Consider the following 21,635-nt stretch of genomic DNA (forward strand, 5'->3'; position numbering starts at 1 on the left):
AGTAAGAAAGTCAGCTCTGAAGTCACACTGACACGGTGCTCTTTCCTGGATTTTGCACATTTAGACACAATCTCTGAGTTGCTTTATCACCCCCCATTTAGCCCGTGCAGAAATGATTAACAGATGAGCCAGTCTGATCCAGGCTTGCCTTCAGACTGCTGCAAAATCCCCCCTGCTGCCTCCCTGATTTCAGCACCTGATGTGCTGTGAAAGGGTGAAGCTGAAAAGTGCAGGAAGAAAGGAAATCTTGGCGAAAAGCCCTTGCAGAGGTTTTTCAGTGCGTAGCTTGTCTCTAACAAGATTTTTGGTCATCGAAAGCCCCCGTGTTCAGGAGTCGACGCGGGATGGTGGCTAGAACCGAGTCCTGGTAGCACTCCCGGCCCTCCCCATGCCCCTCTCCCACGCAGGGCGAAGAGCAGCCCAAGTATTTCTCTCTGCAGGTGTACTGAGTATTTCTGCCAGCAGCTGTCAGATGATTGAAATTCCTTAAGCACTGCTTGACCCCGGCATTTCTGGAGTACAACCCAGCTCTCGCAGGAAAGAGGGACTCTAAAGATCCATGGTGCTAGGTCAGATGTGGGCTCGGGGCGTTCGTGGGAACACCAGCTTGCCAAGCCTGCGCTGCCCGCCGCGGCCGCCGTTGCCTTTCCAGTCCTCGCGGGAGTTTTTAGCAATGGGAGACACTTCTTGTATATAACTAAAGGATGGATAATACCAATTTGTTTGTGTTTGGGAGGTTTCACAGATGGGGCCCAGAGCTCAAGGGCTCGTGCTTATCTGTTGTAGCGAGAAATGGAGATGCCGTGCGGGATCAGGGTCCTGTTGTCCCGTGTGTGGTACGGACTCGGTGCAAGGGCCAGGACCGGCTTTGTGGGTTTAAGGAAGCCTGACACGCAAGATTATCAGCGTCTCTGCTCAGTGATGGAGAATGGAGGAGCTCTCCTTCCTGCCCATGGCTCTCCTCCTCCTCCCCTGCTTCCAGCAAGCAGCAGAGAAGGCTGAAGAGAGGTTTGGTGCAGGGATAAGGCACTTATGGGTACTCAGGAGAGACGGGTTGAGCTCTGGTGTGTGTGACATGGGACGATATCTATGTCCTGTGGTCTCCTGTCCAGTGGAATGTGTTTTCTTTTGCTTGTCCTGTGTTATTTTCCAGTGTCCTTGAGCCAGAGCTTTTTTAATTATGGCTCTGCTTAACATCTTGTACAGTGGGGTTTCATTCTTGGTTGCTGCCTCTTGGAGCTACTGTAGTGCAAATAAATGGTGAAGGCATCAGGGGAAAGCAATGCAACGCATCCTCTCGTTGCATTCAGTTGCATCAGAGTGGGGCAGGGCAGGGGTGCAGTAAAAGGCATGGTGACAAGTACCTTGTGGGCTGCAGCCCTTGCAGGAGCTTCCTTGAGGGAGCATCTCTCAAGAGCATCCTCGGCAGGGGCCAGAGCCTGGCACCACTGTCATTCTCTGTGGCCCAGGGCAGGGTTTTTGGAGCAAATGAGCCCAGCAACAGCAGAGGATGCTCGCGGAAAGGCAGGCTTAGGCAATGTGGACTGTATCATGAGGCTGGAAAAAACTTTGTGTTGCCTGGTGTTTAGCTGGAACATGGAGCATGGTGGCCCACAGCTGGTACCTCAACCATCCCTGGCCCCTACCCTTCTCGCAGGCTCAGAAACCAGCATTGCACTGGTCTAGGTTGCAATGGGAATGACGTGTATCTGCAGATCAGTGGGACACGTTCAGACAGGGGAGCAGAAAGGTAGGAGACAAGGAGTATGGATTACTTCGGGGCTTGAGATGCTGAACACTAAAACAACTCTTTCCTTTATTTGTACTCCTGTCTGGTAGCTTGTACGCTCCCTGTACACCATACCTTCCCTGCAGCTCCGCTCACAGTGCAGTTCCTTCACGTTGTTGCCCATCTGTGAGCGCTGCATTAACACAGCTGCTGGTGGCTGGGTCAGTTGGCTGATGAGTTTTCTCCAGAAATATCAGTGCACCCTTAAAACATATCAGATTTATTGTGTATTACAGCAGCCACATCCTGGCTACCTCATTTTTACTTCCGTGACCTATGAAGCCTTCTTGGTTTCTGTTGCACAAGAGAGAATCAGATGCTGGGAGGCCACACGGATGCCTGTTAACGATGACGTTGTCCTTGCAGGCTCCCACTCTACCGCTTACAAGGATCCTATGATTCTCGTCGGTCCAGAGAACCTGACGCTGACGGTGCACCAGACCGCGGTGCTGGAGTGCATCGCAACGGGCAACCCCCGGCCCATCGTCTCCTGGAGCCGCCTAGGTAAGCCCCGCAGACCAGGATTTCCTCCTCCTCTCCACTGCCCTCGCATGGGAAATAGGCTGGTGCCGCTGACAACTTCATGCAAAGAATGATTCAGCCTTCCCGTTCCCACGCAGGTTAATTGTAGGCTCAGAGTGCTTTTTATCTTCCTGTCTACACTCTGTTTTTTTCTCTGCCAAGATCCTGTTTTTACATATTAGAGAAGTGGGTTGGTTAAACCTGTAGAGATTTCATGAAAGGTGATAATTTTATCTTTCCCCAAGTGACAGCATTTTCTTCAGCTGCGTTGAAAATATCATCACTGTTGGCCCAGAGAAGCAAAATCATGCACAAACACTTCTTCCATGTAAAACAGAAAAAGAACAATGAAAAAGACTGGCTCGCTGTTCAGTGAGTTTTAAAAAATCTTGAGCGGAAGGGATTGGTGAAAGCAGCACGTCTGAAGCTCTGAAAAAGCAGATGCTTGCTGATGCGGTTGTTGGTATTTATTTATCAGCATGGAAACCAGAGCCGCTGCCCCATGGCATCGTATAAGCGAGGAAGAGCAAAGTGCAGTGTTTCCTACAGGCTGAACAAGGGTTGTTTTAGGCTCTACCTGTGTGATATTAGCTCAGAAAATATTTTGTGCAGAGTGGCACTTTCTTTCTACTGCTAGACAGAAGTCCGTGCTAAGCAAAGACGTGGTGGCTTTTGTTTATCTTCTGGAGCTTATAACTCCACATGTGTGTGCACGTGTTGGGAGGTTGCGTTTACTAACCCCAGTTAATATTTCCCAAGCGCTTTTGTTCTGCAAGGTCACTTAATTTTTACAAGCTTGTCTCCCGGTGCCTCGCAAGGTAGCTGTGAAGCACAAATAGTGGTGATTCTGCCTCACGCTACTGTGCTGGACACAAAACGTCTCTCCTGGGGCTCTCCGAGGGCCATGCTGGTGGGGTTGGGATCTGGCTTCTGGAAAGGATGACTTCCCACTCCAGGTGACAGTGTGCATCCAGCAGCAGTCCTGCACAGTTTCTCCTCACCTGCCTTCCTGCTTGCATTCTCTGGTGGCTCATACACTCAAACCCCGTCTGCCTCTAACTGGTGTTTTCCCCCAGAGCCATAACCGTCAGGCTGATGCCGTTTTAAAAATTTCCCAGATATGCTATATCATTGTTTTGGTTCTCTTGGACGCAAGGCGGCTCTACATTAGTGCTCAACTGTAATAAACTACTTTATAATTGCCTTAATTAGAGCAGCTTATTACCTTCTTCAAAACACTTGTCTCTGTAGAGCAGGGTAATAATGAAGATGTAATAGCTTCATGCTATGTTCCTCTGGATGGTCTAAGCTCAGCATGGCCTTCAACTAACAAATAAATACTTTTTCCACTTTGCTTTGTGGCATGGTAGCAGAGTTGGAGCTACTGAATGGAAAAGGGACCCTGTTATTTTACCTCCCCTTCTGTCCCAATGTTTCCTGTCCAAAGAATCACAAGATCTTGTTTAGTAGTAGACTGGTCTCAACAGGCGTGTGGCTTACAGGATCACTGATGAGTTTGTGGAGTTGTCATCTCTTTGTAGTAATTTCAGGAGCATTTTCATATCTTGATGCTTGCCCGATCAGGAGGAGAGAGAGGAGAGGTGTCGCTGGACAGGGAGGTCCACCTAGCGTCTGTCATCTGTACGCATCTGTTTCAACCCCTTTACTCGCAGTTTTGACATTGTGGCATTTCTTCCATCAGAAATGAGCAAAAGAACAATTTTGCTTTTATACCTTTCTGTTGGGGGAGGCGGAGCCAGTGAAACCGTTTACACTTTTTTGCTTTGGCTTTGCTAAAACTTGGCCGTTTTTTCAGTGGGAAGCGCAACTATTTTTTGCTTGCAGAAAATCATTCAAAATTCTGGGTCGGTTTTTGAGTGTTACACAATCAATTCCGAATTTAATTTCCTTGGGAATACGTTGTAGCCCCTGACCGCAAACAGAATTCCTGTGTCTCGCAACGCGTGAAATGTCAACATTCATTAGAGAGCAGGCTCTGAGAGAAATGTAAAATCATTAGGGGTTTGTTCAGGGAAGATAGGGCTTTTCCTTTCAGAGCTACACACTTCAGGCTTGGACCTGTATGTGTGCACAAATGAATATCCTGGGCACTTACTGCAAAGCCTTTTGAATGAATGACGATTTTAATGTATCCTTACCCTTTAACTGACAGGCCACTGAGCTGGCCTCCATAAAAGGTACCAAGGCAGAATAATGCACTATTTAGAGAGATATAGAAGAGTGAGGCGAAAAAGAAAAGACAGTGATTATCTGATAGCGTTATACAGAAGTTGTCAGAAAGGGCCGCACAATGGGAAGGAAATTACTAAAGAGGGAGCCATTCAAGAAGTAAACTATACAACAATTGTAGGAGCCAATTAATTGGTAACTTATTGGACACAGAAGCTTGCAATAGATGGCTGACTGGTTGACAGGAGCACCGTTCCCGTAAGTGTTTAGAAATAATAGAGTAAATTTCACCACTTCACATACTGAATAGTCAACTGTTGCAATGTACTCTAAATATGCTAATCCACGGCGCCCAATGTCCGACAGAGCAGGAGACCCATGTGTCTAAAAACTGGAAGGCTACTGTGCCACAATACAAAGAATTCACAAAAGACCTAAATGATCAACATTAGAAAGTTGTTACTTTCTTTCTACTTGCTACTTACAAAAGAAAGGCGTTCGTGTTGTTGCATATTCATATCGCCTGGCACGTTTTAACGGCGCTCTGTAATTGGTGCCGGTGTGCCAATCACTTGGTTAGCAGGCGGAGAATGGATATAGACATATACATATACACCTTGGAAAAATAAATAACTTGGCTCCCAAACTTCGGGCGTCTTGTAACCAGGCTTTGCCTCAACGGAAAACCTGGAAACCTCGATTTGTCCCCAGCCAGGGCATTCTTTGGGAGCATCTCCCATTTGGAGCATGGCCTGCTTTATTCATCGGTTGCCTGGCTGCTCTTCACAACCGGCCAAAACCCCCGTGGGAGACAGTGTGCCTTTTGGGGCCACATCAGTGATCCGCACTGTCGGTTCGTCGCTGGTCCCCGGTGCTGTTTTGCCATGATCTGGTCCATATTAGCATGATGAAGGTGGCCGGATTGTGCAGCCCCGGAGGAGGCCCGTGCACTTGGGGCTCACCTTGAAACCCTTCCATCAAGCAACGTGAGGATGGTTTGCACAAACGGGTGCCCACTTCGTTCCCAAACTAGGACCACAACAAACTCTTAAGCATCACTGAACTGATCTTGGAGAGCAGAGAGTGCGTAGGACCCTACTGAGGGCCCTGAGCAGCCTGCAGGGTCAGGCCCTAGCCAGGACAGACAGTCTCAAGGTGAAATCTGAGCTATGAACCTTTCTTCGGGGTTTGGTGAAGCACTCTTGCTCTTGTCCAGAAGACAGAGCACTCTTGCTCTTGTCCACTGCACACAGCCCCTTTGCAGGATTGCAGGGAGAGGCTGGTGCAGCAGGAGCATCTTTTTTCCTCCGTGGGGGAGTGGACTCTCAGGAAGGCAAATTCTTGTGAATTTGGACTGAATGTGGAGCCAGCCCAGCCCCAATGTTGCTTTCTGATGTTGCAGATTTTCCCTATCATATTGATGTTTGCCTTTTCTCCTGTCCTCATCAGGGCAGGGAGTTGTCCAGCTTGATGTCCGATTGGCTCTTATGGCAAGTAAAAAGGCTTATATCCCTTTTTAGGTTGGCTTTGCTTGCAGGCAGACCGCCATCAGAGAAGTGAACTTGTTTGGCATTGCTATTGCTCCTTCTGCAGTGCGCCATCAGGGATCGACAGAGAGGATCTGCGTTTCCACCCAGGTTGGCTTGTTTTCAGTGCTCAAAATCTCTGCTTTTGACCTCATACAAAGAAGTGGAAGGTCATGTTAAGTAAGCGACAGTTTCAAATTCACTTGGGTCCTGAGTGCTTTGGGAAGCAAGCAACAGTGTTAGCTCTTGCAGGCTTATCTCCTCCATGGAGAGATGACTCAGTCATCATTTCCATCTCTCAGATGGAAAGCACTGCCAGGAAGGTAGCTTTTCTGGGTTTCAAATCACTCATGCAAGCCACTGTCCAGGTCTCCCTGTAAGTGAAGCAGTTAAAATAGATAATAGTCTTTGCAAAGCAGGTCTGAGACATCAGTCTCTCTGCACAGCACTTCTGCAAAGTGCTGAGCTTTTTGGATGCGAGTGATTTCTTATGTAAGTACTGTGTATGATCTATACGGGCTCTGCGTGTTCCTCCGTTGGACCTGATGTCAGCAGAAGACCTTCTAAATGGTCGCAGGATGGCTCCGGTTGGGTTGGTTTGGGCTCCAGACCCCTTTCTGGCCCTCTCTGAGCCTGTCCCAGCTGTGCAGTGCTGTCTGGCCCTGCCTCTCCTCCCATCGAGGTGGCGCTGGGGGGTTCAGGAGTGCAGGACCGGGCTCTTTACCCTCAGAGCATAGCGGAGTGAGGAGGAGGATGGAGCCGGCTGCGAAAGCAGAGGCTGTACTCCAGAAGCCATTGCCAGCGTTTTTTTGGAAGGGGGGAGTCAAGCGAGAGGTGTACGGATTGATCTGGCGCAGTAATCTTTCCTGGCTGTTAGAGAGGGCCAAACTTCCCGAATCAAATGGCGGGTCCCCCGAGATTTCTGAGCTCAGGGAACTTTCTTCTTCAGGGAAATAAAAGGTGCTCAGTTGGCAGGCGACGTTTCTTCAGACCATCCCGCCTCTAATTAATAGTTGGAGCTGCAGAGACAATTGAGGAGATATAGACGCTGCTATCTGCACTGTGTGGAGTACCTGCTGCAGGCTGGGTCTTTCATGCTTAAATTATGTAGCACATCATAAATAATACAGTAAACCTACTGACATTCAAGTCACATTTCTGTGATATTTCTTAAGGCAATGATGTGATGAAGCATCCAGGTATGGCCGCTTTGCGTCTTTCACTGGTTCTGTCCCTCCCTCGAGAGAGAGATTTGATTTTTACACCTATTGTAAATATAGACTTGCAAAAGGTCTAATTTAAAAGATGAAACCAAGTTCAATTTGAATTTAATTCAAACCTTCTTTACACTTCAGTTGAAATGATGTTTGAAGGGAATGGTGCCTTCTTATTGCTCATTAAATGTGGGACAGGTCATGTTTTACTGTCCTTTTTATGACTGAGCCATTTCCTGCTGCAGTGGCATGGCCAACTATGTGATCATTTAATGGCATTGTTTTTGTCTGTCTAAAAGACCTGAGAATTTTTCTTTGCAATGTAAATAATGAAGTGGCCTGGCATTGCCTACCTGGTGAAGCAAGGAAACCTTGAAGTTTAAAAATTCCTGAAAAACACTGCAAAGAGCATTGCTGGAGATATGTTTGTAAATGGTTTCATACCATTAAGTCCACGCTTTGCCAGCGTTTCCTAGCAAGATGCTGCCATTACTCTGAAACGAGAACCCTCATTTCCATGGGCTGGGCTTGCGAGTGCTGCTGTGCCTTAATGTTTTCTCAGGCTGCTCCAGAGCCTGTGGGTTATAAATGGACAAAACCCTCACAGGATTCTTTATTACACAAAGCACAATATCACATCAATAAAGCATGGCGTTGCAAGATAACTTTGCTCCAGCCCTGCATGCCTGTCTGTGCTGAGGCATGAAGCCTGGCGGTGTCAGGGTGCAGCAATGGCTATGAAGGAAATCCTTGGGGAGAGTGGGGTGTCTCGGGGTGACCACAGCAGCTCCATGACCAGCACCTCTGGCCTCCCCGTAGAGCTCCTGGGAGGAACTTTTCGGATGATTTTTTCCTTTTACTAACCATTACTTTAAAGTACAAGACACAGGCTCTCCTGCTCTTTGGGAGCGCAGGTGTACGGAGGGCTCGTGGGTTGCTCGGCTGGGGAGATCACCAGGGCTGGCTCGTGCTTTTTCAGTTCTGCAGGTTCTTTAAGCTTCCTCTTGAAGAAACGCAGGAAAGGACCTGGATCACCTCTCATGAAAGGGTGCTCCCTTTAACTGCCCCTTCAGCAAAATACTCCCCTGCCTTGCCCCTCTGCTCACCCACCCTGACACACGCTAGGGCTGATTTAGAGCTGCCTTTGTCAGACAGTGTCTTAAAACACAAACCAACGAAACAATAAAAAGCAATAGCCTGATGCTGATGAAACACATTGTAATTAGAGCTGACTGGGAATTTTCCAGTGAAACAGGCTTTGTTGGAAAAAGGCAAATTCCCTCATACCAACCTGTTTCACTAAGCCTTTCAATTTTGAAGACCTTCTGCTGAAGCCCAGGCAGGGTCTGCTAGAAACATTGCCGCTCCCCTGCCAACCCGCCGCGGGATGAAGGCAGCCTTTTCCAGCCACCCTTCTGGGCTAAGGGAGCTAGGCAATCCAACCACCCAGCTCAGCGTTTGGCTCCTTGGCTCTGGGCCAGTCTGTGTGTTCAGGGGCTAAGGAATCAAAAATCCAGGGTTCTTGTGGTGTCAAAAACGCAACGGGACAGATCTGGGGCACAAAAATCCATCAAGGGTTAGCGGAAAAAAATGTGTCTCTTCTCGCTCGGGAAATCCCCAAGTCAAAAATTGCTGGTGGCTGGGCGAGTGCATTAGGGAAGTACCCGTGTAGGTTTGCTGCTCCTCTCCTTCCAAGACCATCTCTGTTGGAAACAGGCTCTTGAGCTGGCTGGATCCTAGGTCTGATCTTTGACCAATCTAATGTCCCTGTAAGAGCCCCGGCAGTGGCTCACAGAAGCTGATACGATTTCACTTGATTTTATTGCTCTATTCAAAAGCATTCTGGGGGCTTCATTTTAATCTGAACGTTTTGTTGCAAGCTTTCAGGTTTCCTGTCTGATGGTACCTTGGTTTTCCAAGCAGCGCAGAGTGTGCCTGTGGGCAAACACTTAACTGATTACCCTGTTTTTCTCCAGAGGGCAGGTCTGCTAAGAGCATGAGCTAAAAACCCATTGACTTTACTCAGCAAATCCCAGAAAGAGAGCATGGTACCAATCCATAAATGCTTAGGTCTGTCCTCACCAAGGACTGTGCTCTGGAGAATCTCGCCCAAAGGTGCAGCACATGACTCTTAACCTTTTTTCCCTTCTTTCAGACGGCCGCCCCATTGGCGTGGAGGGGATCCAGGTGCTGGGGACAGGAAATCTCATGATCTCGGATGTCACCGTGCAGCATTCTGGCATCTACGTGTGCGCTGCGAACAAACCCGGCACTCGGGTGCGAAGGACTGCCCAGGGCAGGCTTGTTGTGCAAGGTGAGTGGAACTGGGGATTGCAGAGCGGGGATGCCCACTTCGCTGTGCCTCCATGTGGTCACGACTTGTCTCCTGAGCAACATGATGGGTTGGTTGGGACAAAGGCTGACTGTGCTTCTCTGATGGCATCAGACAGAGCGTTTCTTTTCTTTTCCCATGTATACCATGCCCAGGTGAGTACAAGTCTCGGTATCCCACACAGGTGAATAGCGACCTCATTATCATCCAGCTGAGGCCTTCGGGGCACAGGTTGAAATGGCCTCCCACCCCATCACAGATATTTGGGGTAACAGACCCCAGTTGTTACTGGTTATCGTCCTTGTATGTCTCAGCAGACGTACAAGGACCCTCGCTAAGTGAAGCGCCCTTTGAGGGTCAGCCATGAAATGCCCCATCGCCCTGCCTGGGGGGTGCAGGCTGCTCCCCTTCCCCGTGGCAACTATCCTGAAATGCCGCTTCTATAGGGTGATTCAACCCACGGTAGAGATCAGCACTCGAAAAACCAAACAAACCCCTTCCATGTGCTCTGAGCGACCAGTCTCCATGGTGAGGGGAGCCCGGCAAGTGTTTCAGCAGGCAAACCCAGCTGGCAGCGCACTCTGAATGGCAGTAATCCACCCCTGATTACAGGCACTCACCTCCTCTTCAGGCTAGTCCACTTAATGCATCTCGCGCTCTCATCAGCTCACTCATTAACTATTGACTGATGATATCCTGAATCTGAAATTATACACCTCCTGCTGGAGCGAGCTAATTGAACCTTTCATGCTGGTGACGGGGAAAGTGCCCTCCTTCAGCCCTGATGCTCACCTGACAGGTCCCGGGAGTTGCTGGTGGCAGTTCAGCACTGTGTCACCTCTGCACTGGTGTCAGTCCCTGGGCGCTGGCATCCCCTTGTCTGCTTTGCTTGGGGAGCTGATAGGGAGCGATGCAGAAGGGGCCAGCAGTACGGGGCTGCTTGCTCCTCCTGAGTCCCAGGTGCTGACCAGACACCATGGGAGGTGAAAACGCGCAGTTTCTTTTGCTGTTGCGTTTCTAGGTGAGCGATGTCATGAGGGGGCCTCCCAGCTGACTGGGGGTGGTCACACCTATGAGTCCCCTGATTAAGAAATGCCACCCCAGGTATTAAGGACAACCTTGCTGTACTGAAACAAATGGTTTAGAGCTGCTGTAAGATGGCTTTGCACGTGATGTGTCTAGTAGAAGCCGCTGAATCCCAACGCAGAGCTGATGTTGTCCAGCAGGCAGGCAGAGCCAAAAGGAGTTACTTGAAAAATCTGTGAAGTTATAAAAGCATAGCTATTGCATCCTGTTAACCGCTCCTGTTAGCTACTGGATGGGAGGGAAAAGGGTAGCACAACTTCTCATTGCTACAGATGAGCAGTTCTCAGTCTTTTCAGAGTTTTGAACATCAGCTCCTGAACAGCTGCTCTAGTGCTGGAGTTCATCTCGGGTAGAATTAGTGTGGGTTTTCGCCCTGGTTACCAAAATTAGAATTTGTTCTGAAAATTGTAATCATAAGGCCAGCAGAGTCACCAGCTGTGCAAGGCGGGATGCTATCGTGTTCAGGATTAGTGGGGAAGTGGGCAGTGGAGTAGGGAAGTGTGGCTGCTACGTCCTCCAGTGCAGCCCTTGTGGACACGAGCTGCACAGGAGCTCAGGAGCTCCCAGCCATCCCCAAATCTGTTGCCCGCCAGGAAGTGTTTCATATATCTGAGGGGTGGCTCTTCCCCAGGGAAGCTAATGGCAGAACCTGGCCCAGCCGTTGGTCTCATCCCACATTTGCTCAGCCTCCCTTTGGCAGCAGCTTCTCCTTCGTCCGAATCTCATTTTGCCAAATTTTCCAGTTGAGAGGTACAAATGATTGCCGTTCAGGTTTGTCTGGGAAGAAAACACTGATAATGACTGACACAGAAGACTGTGGGTTTTTATCTTTGTCAAGATGTCAGTGATGCAAATTACATCTGTAAAGGGAATAAAAGCAAAGAAGCAGCGATCAAAAGCCTGGCTGGAGAGGAAGCTAGCGCGGGCCAGGACAACGCGCAAGCCCGCAGAGCGGCCAGGCCAGGTACTCGCTGCCTTTATGCAGGGCCCTTGAAGTGCCCGCAGGCACAGATTAACCTACCCTGTGCCTTTCGAAGGAGGCACATTTTACAGGGAAACCCAGGCGGAAAAGGCGACGTTTCCTTTTGTAAGGCCAGGAGTTAGCGGGAGGCCGGGACTGAGGCCACGTCCACCCTCCTGCTCCCACCTCGTCCCCAGCTCAGCAGCCGCGCGGGCAGCGGTGTCCTGTCGCGGGGCTCCGCTCCCGCACGAGCGCTCGGTCTGCTCCAGCCGCAGCGGCCTTTTGCCTTGCAGCCTCTCCTTCAGATCGTCGAACGCTGTCTTATTATCTTCCTGGGAATTCCTCCTCCCGTTGGAGGACAAGGCCTCAATCCCCCTTTCCCTCCCTCCCTGCCCTCCCCTGGCCATTTAGGCGCCTTTGATCTCTTTTGTAAAGTTCTCACACAAGAAAGTTTCCATTTTCTCTTAAGATCCCAGCGCAGCCATTTGAATATTGCTTTGTGCCGGGCTGCGAGTGAAAGTCTCACGGGGGGAGTTGTTGAAGGGCCGAATGTGTCGCCGGCTGAAACGGGGGGTGTGTGTGCGTGTGGTGCAAAGGAAGAGCAGGCTTCGGTGGAAAGGAAAAAAAAAATATCAAAGCGCTTTCTCTCTACCTCCTGTGCAATCTTTTGTGCTTTATTATGCGTTTGGTGTCATAACAAACTGATGGGCTGTGAATGGCCAGATGGTCACCAGTGTTCTCCGCTCCACGCTTCATTTCCTCCTGAAAGCTATGCAGAAAAATGAGATCCCATCTCATAAATGAGTGCCCATCTTAAGGACACGTTTCTGAAGGCTCTGGTGACAATGACTGCCTTGTTCGCAGTGCTTGCTGCCAGCAGAACCGGGCTGCACTTCTTGGTCCAGTAGATTCGGCCACCGCTGCGTTTCCTGCCATTTCTTCCACCGCCCTCGCTCGGCGGTTTTGCAAGCCTCAGGCGTGGGGATGAATTCATCAGCAGATGTGTTGTGCTTGCTGTGTTTTAGGCTCAGCTTTGTGGGACTTGATTTGCCCTTGAGTTTAGCCATTGCATTCCTGGCCTAAATCCATGCTACCAAAACAGCTTCAAAAGCTGGTCTGTGGGGCAGGCGCACCACAAGGAGCTAATTTTCCTCCTGATGAAAAGTGGCCATGCAGGGACAGGCGGACGGACATTTCGGTCTTGTCTATCGGGAAGCTGGAGTGAGCTGGGATGCCTGAACCCTCCAAAGCATCCTCCCTTTAGCACATGAGTAGGTGACATGGAAACACATCCCACTCCTGAAAAGCTCAAACTTGGTGATGGACAGCCTCCACAAAACCCCTTGAGTGGTCTCTGCTTGGTTCCTGGGGGAACATGGTCCCAGTTCCCACGTCTGGCCCTACCAGTCCCACCAGTTACGCAGTTAAACATCCGGGCATCCTTTGTAGTCAACAGAGAGAAATGAAGTGGGGAGCAGTTCTTCGTCTTCAATCTCCTGTCATCTGATGCTGTGCCTAAATGACTCCCTCAAAGACCTGCCTTCTCCTTTATACTCTTATTGTATGTTCTGGTAGCCTAATTTATGAGGGTTTGTTGTTTTGAGGTTTTTCCTCCTTCTCCTCACCCCAGCCTCCTTCCCCACCCTGGTGCTCTGGCTGCTGAGAGTTAATGACTGTTTTGTGCTTGAGGTGCAAGGGACAAGTTTTTGTCTGGCACCAGTACCTCAAACTTCGGTGCTCCCCGTTCCTTAGGACAGCCCTGGTGAGCTGCCAGACACCAGGGGAAACACCAGCACCTCCTAATGCAAAAAGGCTTTGGTTTCACATGTGCTGCACCACAAACTCATGCCAACGGCTGTGGCTGGGCGACAAAGCTCCCCATTATCCGTGGAGGCTGGTGGCTGGTCACCGCTGAGATGAGATGTCGCTGAAGAGATGGAGCCAGTCCAAGTCTGCCGTTACAGCAGCTTCGTAATATCAACAGTATGTTAAGTGCAGCAAAACCTATTGAAGCACTTGGTTAACAATTCTGAGCGTTATTGCTTTTTGATACCAGTGTCATGCCTTTAAATATTCATTAAAGCCACATGTTCTCCTCCCTCCCATTAAGTCCTGAATAATCAAGCCATCGGCATCCCTGTGCTTCACAAGCAAGGGCCGGAGGGTGTCTGCTCCTCCTCGCCAGGTTTGAGTCTTAACGCCGATCTTGGCCGAGAGATGCTTCTTCTCAGCGCTTGCATGGCCCAGGCCTTTCGCCTGCGGATGGGGAGAGGTGTTGAGGCTGGGGCACCTCTGCGCGGGGTGCGACGAGCACTGACAAGATGCTGTTGATTATGAACGACGAAGCGGGTGGAGGGCTTGCAGCAGGGCAAGTGCCTCCACCAAGGATGGGGTTTCTGCCGCAGCCTGGGCCTTTTTGCCACTGCAGCTCCATGCTGCTGCTCCTTTTGCCCCAAAAGCCCGAATCAGGAGTATGCTGGGAAACAAAGAGGAGGGCAAGACCTGAGCACGACTGAAAAATGCCTGGGGAGGCCCAGGAGGAGCAGAAATAGCAGAAGGACGGCCCATGCCTCACAGCGAGGGATGCTGCCGAGCAGGGGCAGCTCGGGACGGCGGAGGTGGGAGCCGTTCGAAGCAGTGGCCGTCGGCTCCCTGGAGAGTTTAAGCAAGTGAAACGGGGGCCGGGGGTTTGATGTGGTTGTGTTTAGTGAGGCAGCGCCGAGGAGGGAGCGCGAGCGGAGCAGGGCCGCGAGGAGCCCAAGGGGCCGCGGTGCTGAATAGCATCGCTGGCGCCGAGCCAGCGGCCGCAGCTGCACGTTCGTTACCCCGGAGTCACACGCGACACCGCTCCAATTACTCCCTCTTGACACAGGCTAATAAAGGAGGATAAGGAGAGCAAGTGATTCCAGAAGGGTTGCGCCGGATGCCTCTTTCCATATTTAAACTTCGCTTCTGCTGGAGCAAGCAGCAGGTTTGCAATTTGGGGGTGGGGAAGCAGCGGCAGAGAGCCAAGCGGCAAGGTCTTTAATGAAGCCGCAATGAGGAGCTGGGCGATGGCCGTGCCTTTCCTTGGCACCGGGTTTTGCACCTGCGAGTATTGTGGGCACAACTCGGGAGCCCAGATGAAAGCCGGGAGGTGCACAGCCACTTGCAAAATAACGGCTCTTGCAAAACCGCGACAGCACAAAGCGAGGGGCGGGAGGTTAAGGGAGTCTTGAAAATCAAGTCTCTAATGCGCTCTGCTCTCACTGTACACCACAAAGGGACCATTCACCGCAGGGAAGACTTTTTTTTCCCCCCACTGTATGTCCATGCTTCCACCTTTTATTGAATCGCTCCTAAATTTTAATGTAATTTATGAATTAATTTGATCTAAGGGGAAAATGTAGGAGAGAAGAAGAGGGGAAATGCATTGATTGGCCCCCACTGGGAAGTTTAGCAGGAGGTTTTGGAAATATGTGTCCGTTAGATTGCTGAGATGGGCTTCATTAGTGGACCGGTCGCCAGCAGAAGTGGTCTGGCAATAAACTCTGCCAGCGGACACCCCCTACCGCTAGCATAAGTCAGACCTGCCATGCTCCACTTCTCTTTGATTATTAAAAATGAAAGAGGGGGCTCCTTCGAGGAAGATGGGCTCTTCAAGGGGTTTCTGCGTCTCGCTGCTTGCAGGACTTATAACCTGTATGACTGTGCTCCTCCATGCCAGCACCTTTTGCTGCTCTTTAGCCTTATTGCAGCAGTAATGATGCCGTTCCCTTGCACAGGTGCGGCTGGGGAAGGGACTTTATCGCTCCGCACTGTTGCAGCAAACGCCACGGGTTTTTTTGGCCACAAACCACAGAGCTCTGCTCTTGCGTAGCTGCTCCTGCTCGCTTCCTGGGCACCTCTTTCCTGCCTGCGGTCGGCACACGTTGCCAGACCAGTTTGCTCCCTTCTCCCATCCCTGCAGCTCTCCGGGTGGCCGAGTGCACCAACCCCTCACTTGGAAAAAACCTGCTAGTGTCACGCTAGATAATCTCACTGCAGTTGGAAAAATTTAACGCCAGCCATCCGTTGCATGACACTGGTTGGTAAATTCATTGTGGACTGATGCCTCTCATCTGTTTGCCTTCATCACAGCTGCCAGAGCTTCCACCTGATTTTAGGTCTCAGCAGCAATGTGGAGTATATTTATCACTTTGCCCTTTGAAGCGTAAGTGCTTGTATAAACTCACCTATTTGGCAGTGTCTTTCAAGCTCTGCTTTCCATTGGCTAATACGCTGTTTTTATTCTGATAAATGATTTTAAATATATTCTGAGCTGCTGGAAGTGGGAGAAATCACTTTCTGTTCAAAAATCGTGTTGTTAAAGGTTTAAATGTTAGGTTATGAGCAGCAGTTACAAGCATTGTGGAGTCTTCTCCGAGGCTCGGCAGGACCCCAAGAGCCCCAGGCTGCCCATTGAGGGCAGAAAGGGCTCCCCGATCTGCTGCTGCTGGGAGGGTCTGCAGCGAAGCTGATGATTCCTGCAGAGGAGAAGAACCTGCAGAATTCCTCTACGCCCTCCTGTGCATTTTTGTCCGTGTGCAAGCAATTTGTTCATGCTGTACCGGCCCATTGGGTTACTCTCGCGCTGCCACTGACCGCAGGCAAAACAGCCGAACTTCCCAACCGCAAATGCCGTAATTGCTGTGTGCTAGCTGCAGCCTTCCTTCCTCTTTGTGCTGTCAATGTGTGCTGCTCTTTGCAAGCCACTGTACCAGCGGGCTCATTTCTGCCAGGATGACGGCTGTCCTCACTGCCGCGCACTGCTAAGTGGGGTTATGCACGCTTTCCGTTTTAGGCTTGTGCAAACAACTGGAGATCGATAATCTTCTAGCCTGCTCCCCCTAATGGGCAGGGTGCGTTTTTAGATAACCTTTGTCATATACGGGTTTTTTTGCAGCATTGGGGTTGCTTTCAGTGGGAGACTGGGGTGAGGGGGCTTGGACCCTCTTCCCGTTTATCTGAACCCAAGGCTCCCCGTCCCCCGCTCTCCGTACAGCACGGAGCTGACCTTCTGGTGCTCGCTATGAAGCCGTGACTGCCAGCACCCTGGGCAGCCAAACTGCGTTATTGCGTTGATTACAGACAGGCCATCCAAACCGTGATTATCTACAGCCTGTGCCGTGCCTCAGCCAGGTAGCCCTGGGTCTGACAGATGCTGGGGCTTTCATTCCCCATGCTCCCAGGCAAACGATGTGTATTGGAGACCAAGTTCTGAGGTTGCTCTTTGTGCTGTGATAAAATGGGATCCTTGTGACTTTCCTCGTCCTTCTCCTCCTTTCTCCCTGCAGCCCCCGCGGAGTTTGTGCAGCATCCCCAGTCCATTTCCCGGCCCGTGGGGACGACTGCCATCTTCACGTGCGTGGCCCAAGGGGAGCCCCCCCCGCAGATCACTTGGCTGAAGAACGGGCAGATCCTGGAGACGAGCGACCATATTAAGCTGAAGAATAACAACAGGTAAATCCTTGCGCATGGGCTGCTGGCGCTGCACCGCAGGCTGGAGAGGGGTGTGAAACACGCAGCTGGGTTGTGCCAGGGCCACGATGTACATCTGGGCTTACTCCCACAGGAGGCTGGGATCTCCTGCCTGATGGCCTCTGGAAACAGCTGTCGCTGCAGGCGTATTTCATGTTATGTAGCTACAGACACAGGATCAAAATGGGCAAAGAGCAAGTTAGCTTCACACGGGCCTTGGCTTTTGCATAGATGGCTGATTTGCCATGGATGAATGTGTTCATTTTTGACCAGATGGTGAAGGCTAGCAGGGAGCGAAGGTGCTTGCCCCTGCACCACCCCTTGGGCAGGCAGCAACAGGTCCTGGTGTGCCCATGCAAGCCTGGCTTTAGCCGTAGTCGGTTGTGCTGGGCAGTGGTTTACGTGCTCGAGGCCGAGAACGGCACAGGCGATGCAGAGAGGCTCCGACCCTGCTGCTCGAGTGCCTCACAGAGGGACTACGTTAGAGGCAGCTTGGCTTCGGCAGACGAGGTGGGTCGCTGTCACGCATCCCTCGGATGGTTTCCCTACTGATGAAACGTTCCCTGGCCCTGCTTATGAGGGAGGCTAAATTAAAAGTCATTATTCTGAGCTATCTGGATGCCAGTGGAAAAGGGAGCGGGAGGAGACATCGGCTCTTTCTGCTTTAGCAAAGGGCTGCTCCGAAGATGGGAGAGTTCAAAAGCAGGTCTTGGGCTCCGCACGGCAAAGCGCTGAGGTGTCTGCTCCAGTCCCACTGGCTTCAGTTTGTGGCCTACATTTAAGTGCTTTGTGCTTTATTGTACCCGGACATCGGGGTTACGCTTTGACTGATGATCCTGGCGCCTAGCAAAAACAGGCATTTGAAGTCGGCAGGGAGCGTGCTGTACCATGCTCACTCATCAGCCGAGGAACCACGCTGTAACCCGTGTATTTTGACCTGCCTCTGTGTGCAAATGCACATACGTTTGCCCCCGCTTGAGATAATGTTTGCGTGGAAGCTGGCTTTCACTAAACTTAAGCCTTTTATCTCACCGGGGAAGAGTGTTTTCTCTGAGTACTAAATAACTACGTTTTCATGCTAAGGGATGGGGATGTTTGTACTGTGGAAATAATATGGTGGGGCGCGCTTAGTGTGAAAATTACAAGGTGGCAACATAGTTTCTATGGAAATAGCATGGAACAATATACTGAAAAATAATAGTACATGTGCTGTAAATCTAAATTATTGCTAGAGATTTGTACTCTATGGCGTGATATAGCTGTTACATGTATTAACAAATGCATCTCATGAAAGCAGCTACCCAGCTGTAGGGTCTGGTCTTTCAGTTTTGGCCATTGGGAAGTGCTTGTGCAGGTGCCGTGGCATGTTCTTCCTGGGAGAGCAAGGGTTTTATCTTTCCGTGTTTCATTATAATATGGCTTTTCATTTTCAGGTTTGAGGGTTGTTTTTAATTTTTGTTGACTATGAAGACTATGAGTTGCAATAAAGTCTTCACGATCGGTGGAGGTTTTCTCCCAGCTGGAAGTTTTTAGGACCCTTCAGGGGACTTTGTGCACGCACATAGAGCTGCCGCTTGTTCCAGCTTGCGGTGTTACGGCTCGTTTTGTGGGTTGCTGAGGCATTTCTGCCCTTACAGCGTGAACCGACCAGACATGGAAGAAGGGAAATTAGTGCCATCTCCCTTATTGACCAGGAAGCAGAGTCATAAGTGACCAAAGACTTTTAAGCAGTTGTTAAATCCATGACAAAACTTGCATTGAGTTCAGATATGCGTCTTTCCTGCATGCTTTGCCTGTAAAATCATTTCTCTTCACTGCTTGAGGAAGGCAAAAGTCATGTTGCCGGTCGTGGTAAGGATTCCTGGCCAGGTCCCTGTGCCTGGAGCTGAGCTACACGTGCATGTTAACTGCGACTGGGTGAGCATCACTGTAATCATTTTCTTATGGCAGTCATTTAATGCAATTTAGCTTCGGTCTTTTTCATTGCAAGTGAATGATCAGATTACGTTGCATCTGTCACAGGCCAAGGGGGCTCAGCCGTTACTGGGGCTCAGCTGACATGCAGCACCTTCTTAAGCTATAGTAAAGTGACTGTAAATCGGAGCCTTGAGGCCGTCAGATGGTGTTGAACTTTTGGCTTCCTTTGCACTAGTTTTGGTCTAGTCTGACTCCTGACTTGAGGAGAGTGGCTGTGCCCAGCAGTTTCCAAAGCTGTCGGTCTGAGAAATGCCCTTGCTGGTGCAGTGTGCCTGGCCGTGCCATGGATTGGAGAAAACAGATCAATGGCTGGTTTTCTCTGAGCTTTTTCAGGTTGTTCTTTGTTTCATTCTTTTGGGCATGGCTAAATGCTGTAACCCACTTAGTTCTAGGCAGAATCAGTTTGTGATTATGCCTTGGATTTATCAGTCTATTGCACTTGGAAAATATTTATCCATGTGAAGATGAATCTCGAATCTTCTAGCAATGAAGCTACTAAAGTGTACTACGAGCCATTTAATTAGATTACGTGGTTTCGTAGAAAATTCATTTGAATTAAAACTCTGCTTAATATGGCAATGAAGGTCTGAATGCCCCCAAAGGGATTTTTAGAAAAAAGAGTAAATCATCCCAAATCATGTCGTGTGCTAATTGATTGCAAAATATATCATTACGAGCAAACTTGTAAACATCACAGCTAGAAGTGAGGTCCCGCCCTGCAGAACACAGGGCCTTCGAGATCCCACGCTGCTCCCTCAAGCTTTGCATGTACAATCTCCTCTGGAAACACCACTCCGGCGAGCAGTAGCATAACTGCCCAAAACCACAGCTGCTTGGAAAATCTGTCCATCAAACGCTTGCTTGGGCTTCACACCGTTATAGTATCGTGCCGCTGTGAAGGGCCCATTGGCAGGTGAGTCACCCCATGCCGTCTCTCGTACGTGGTACCTGCAAACCCAAGGAGAGCAAACCCCCGTGAAGGAAGACTTCAGGAGCCCACCTTCATCGAGGACAGGATGGCAGGTTGGATGTGGCTGTCGTCTGCAACATCAGAGGGCCTCCTGAGTCACTTGCTAGGCAACTTCCAGGCTTTTAGCTCAGTAAAATAAGCCTTGCAGGCCACATCCAATAAACACCTTTTCCCTTGCGGTCCCTCAGATGTGGCTTGTGATCGCCTGATGTGCCGACGACTCCCAGGCACGTTAACGTTAAAGAGCAGCCTTCTGCTGTGCCCTCTCCAGGGGTGGTGGTGATGTTTTGCAAATGCCAGCTGTGTGGGAACAAAATACCCGATCGATGATTAGCAAAAATCAAAAGCAGTTCTGGGATAGCAGATAATTGTTAATGAAAAATGCATGAAGGCTCAGGCGTAGGGAATTGTGGGGTTTTCCATTAAAAGCTGTGAATAAAAATCTTGGAAGGAGCCGGCGATAGAGGTGTCTTGCCATGCGACCCCTGTGTTGGGGATGGAGTCAGTAGCTGTCGGAGTGACGCTGCACTGAACCGTGCTCTCGGATGGAGAAATTGGGGGAAATTGGTGGAGTCTCTGTAACTTTGACGGAACCATCTCCAAATGCAGCAGCCGCAGGGTCCGTTGCATGCTGTGTTGGTCGGAGATAGCGTTTTGCCTGTCTTGCTCACAGGGTGATTTGCATTTCTTATGACTGACAGTATGTCGCTGTGCCATGTCAAGCGTCGGTAGCGGCACTGGGTCCTGCAGAGTCGCAGCGGGACCATCGCCCCGGCCTGAGAGATGTAGGGCGCGTTTCCAGCAAAATTCCCCCCTGGCAGCGCTGGCCTGGCCTGAAAGCAGCCGTATCGCTGCAGGGGGAAAGGCTGGTTCCATGTTAATTGTGAGCTTGTGTGAAATTGGGCTTTTTGGGTTATTACTTCAAAATTTGCAAGGAAGCACAAAATAGTACCCGAATTACTGCTCTGAAAGGTTTATTGCTTTTCTTCCTCTGACCCGATCAAGTGCAGGGGGGTAATTTTCAGCCTAGAAGTATATCACGCTAGGAGCTTTATATTGCTGTAACAGCAAGGAACAAAGGCCAACATCTTCAGAGAAGGCAGGCTCTAAATATTGATTTTCCAAGATTTTATTTACAAAATGGTAATTAAGGGACTTCATTTGTTCCACTGGAAAAAGGCTTCGTTAGAACCTGGGCTCAGGTGGTGTTTGCTCTCCTCGGTGACCTTCGCTTATGAACTGTCTCCCTTTTAAATTCTTTGTCACTGCCCAGCACTTGTTGTAGTGCCCTGTGAATGACTCACTCCAAGGGCTGTGTATGCTTAAGGCTCATCAGGGAAAATACTCCTCCGTAAATAAACTTCAGGGCAACTTTGCTTTTCTGGCACATGCCTTTTTGCTTAATCCTAGTGCAGAAACAGAGAGCAGGCTTCAAACAGAGACAGCCGTGCGCTTAGGACAGAGCAGCCCTTTCGCTCTTGGAGCAAACCACGCTCTGCCACATGCCGTTGCCGCTTGCGGGACGGCGTTTTGCTGTAAAAACTACGTTGGCTGGGTGCAGAGAGATGC

At 50.1% G+C, this 21,635-nt stretch overlaps 1 protein-coding gene across 1 annotated transcript in view; it reads left to right on the forward strand.

The window, feature by feature from the left end:
• IGDCC3 (immunoglobulin superfamily DCC subclass member 3) overlaps positions 1–21,635 on the forward strand; it is a 104,297-nt gene that overhangs the window by 68,212 nt on the left and 14,450 nt on the right. Inside the window, exons 5-7 of the mRNA XM_068958183.1 lie at positions 2,156–2,293; positions 9,397–9,555; positions 16,936–17,101. Coding sequence (XP_068814284.1) covers positions 2,156–2,293; positions 9,397–9,555; positions 16,936–17,101 — 463 coding nt within the window. The remainder of the gene's footprint in view (positions 1–2,155; positions 2,294–9,396; positions 9,556–16,935; positions 17,102–21,635) is intronic.

The sequence above is a fragment of the Struthio camelus genome, chromosome 12, assembly GCF_040807025.1.
Source record: "Struthio camelus isolate bStrCam1 chromosome 12, bStrCam1.hap1, whole genome shotgun sequence".
NCBI lineage: Eukaryota > Metazoa > Chordata > Aves > Struthioniformes > Struthionidae > Struthio > Struthio camelus.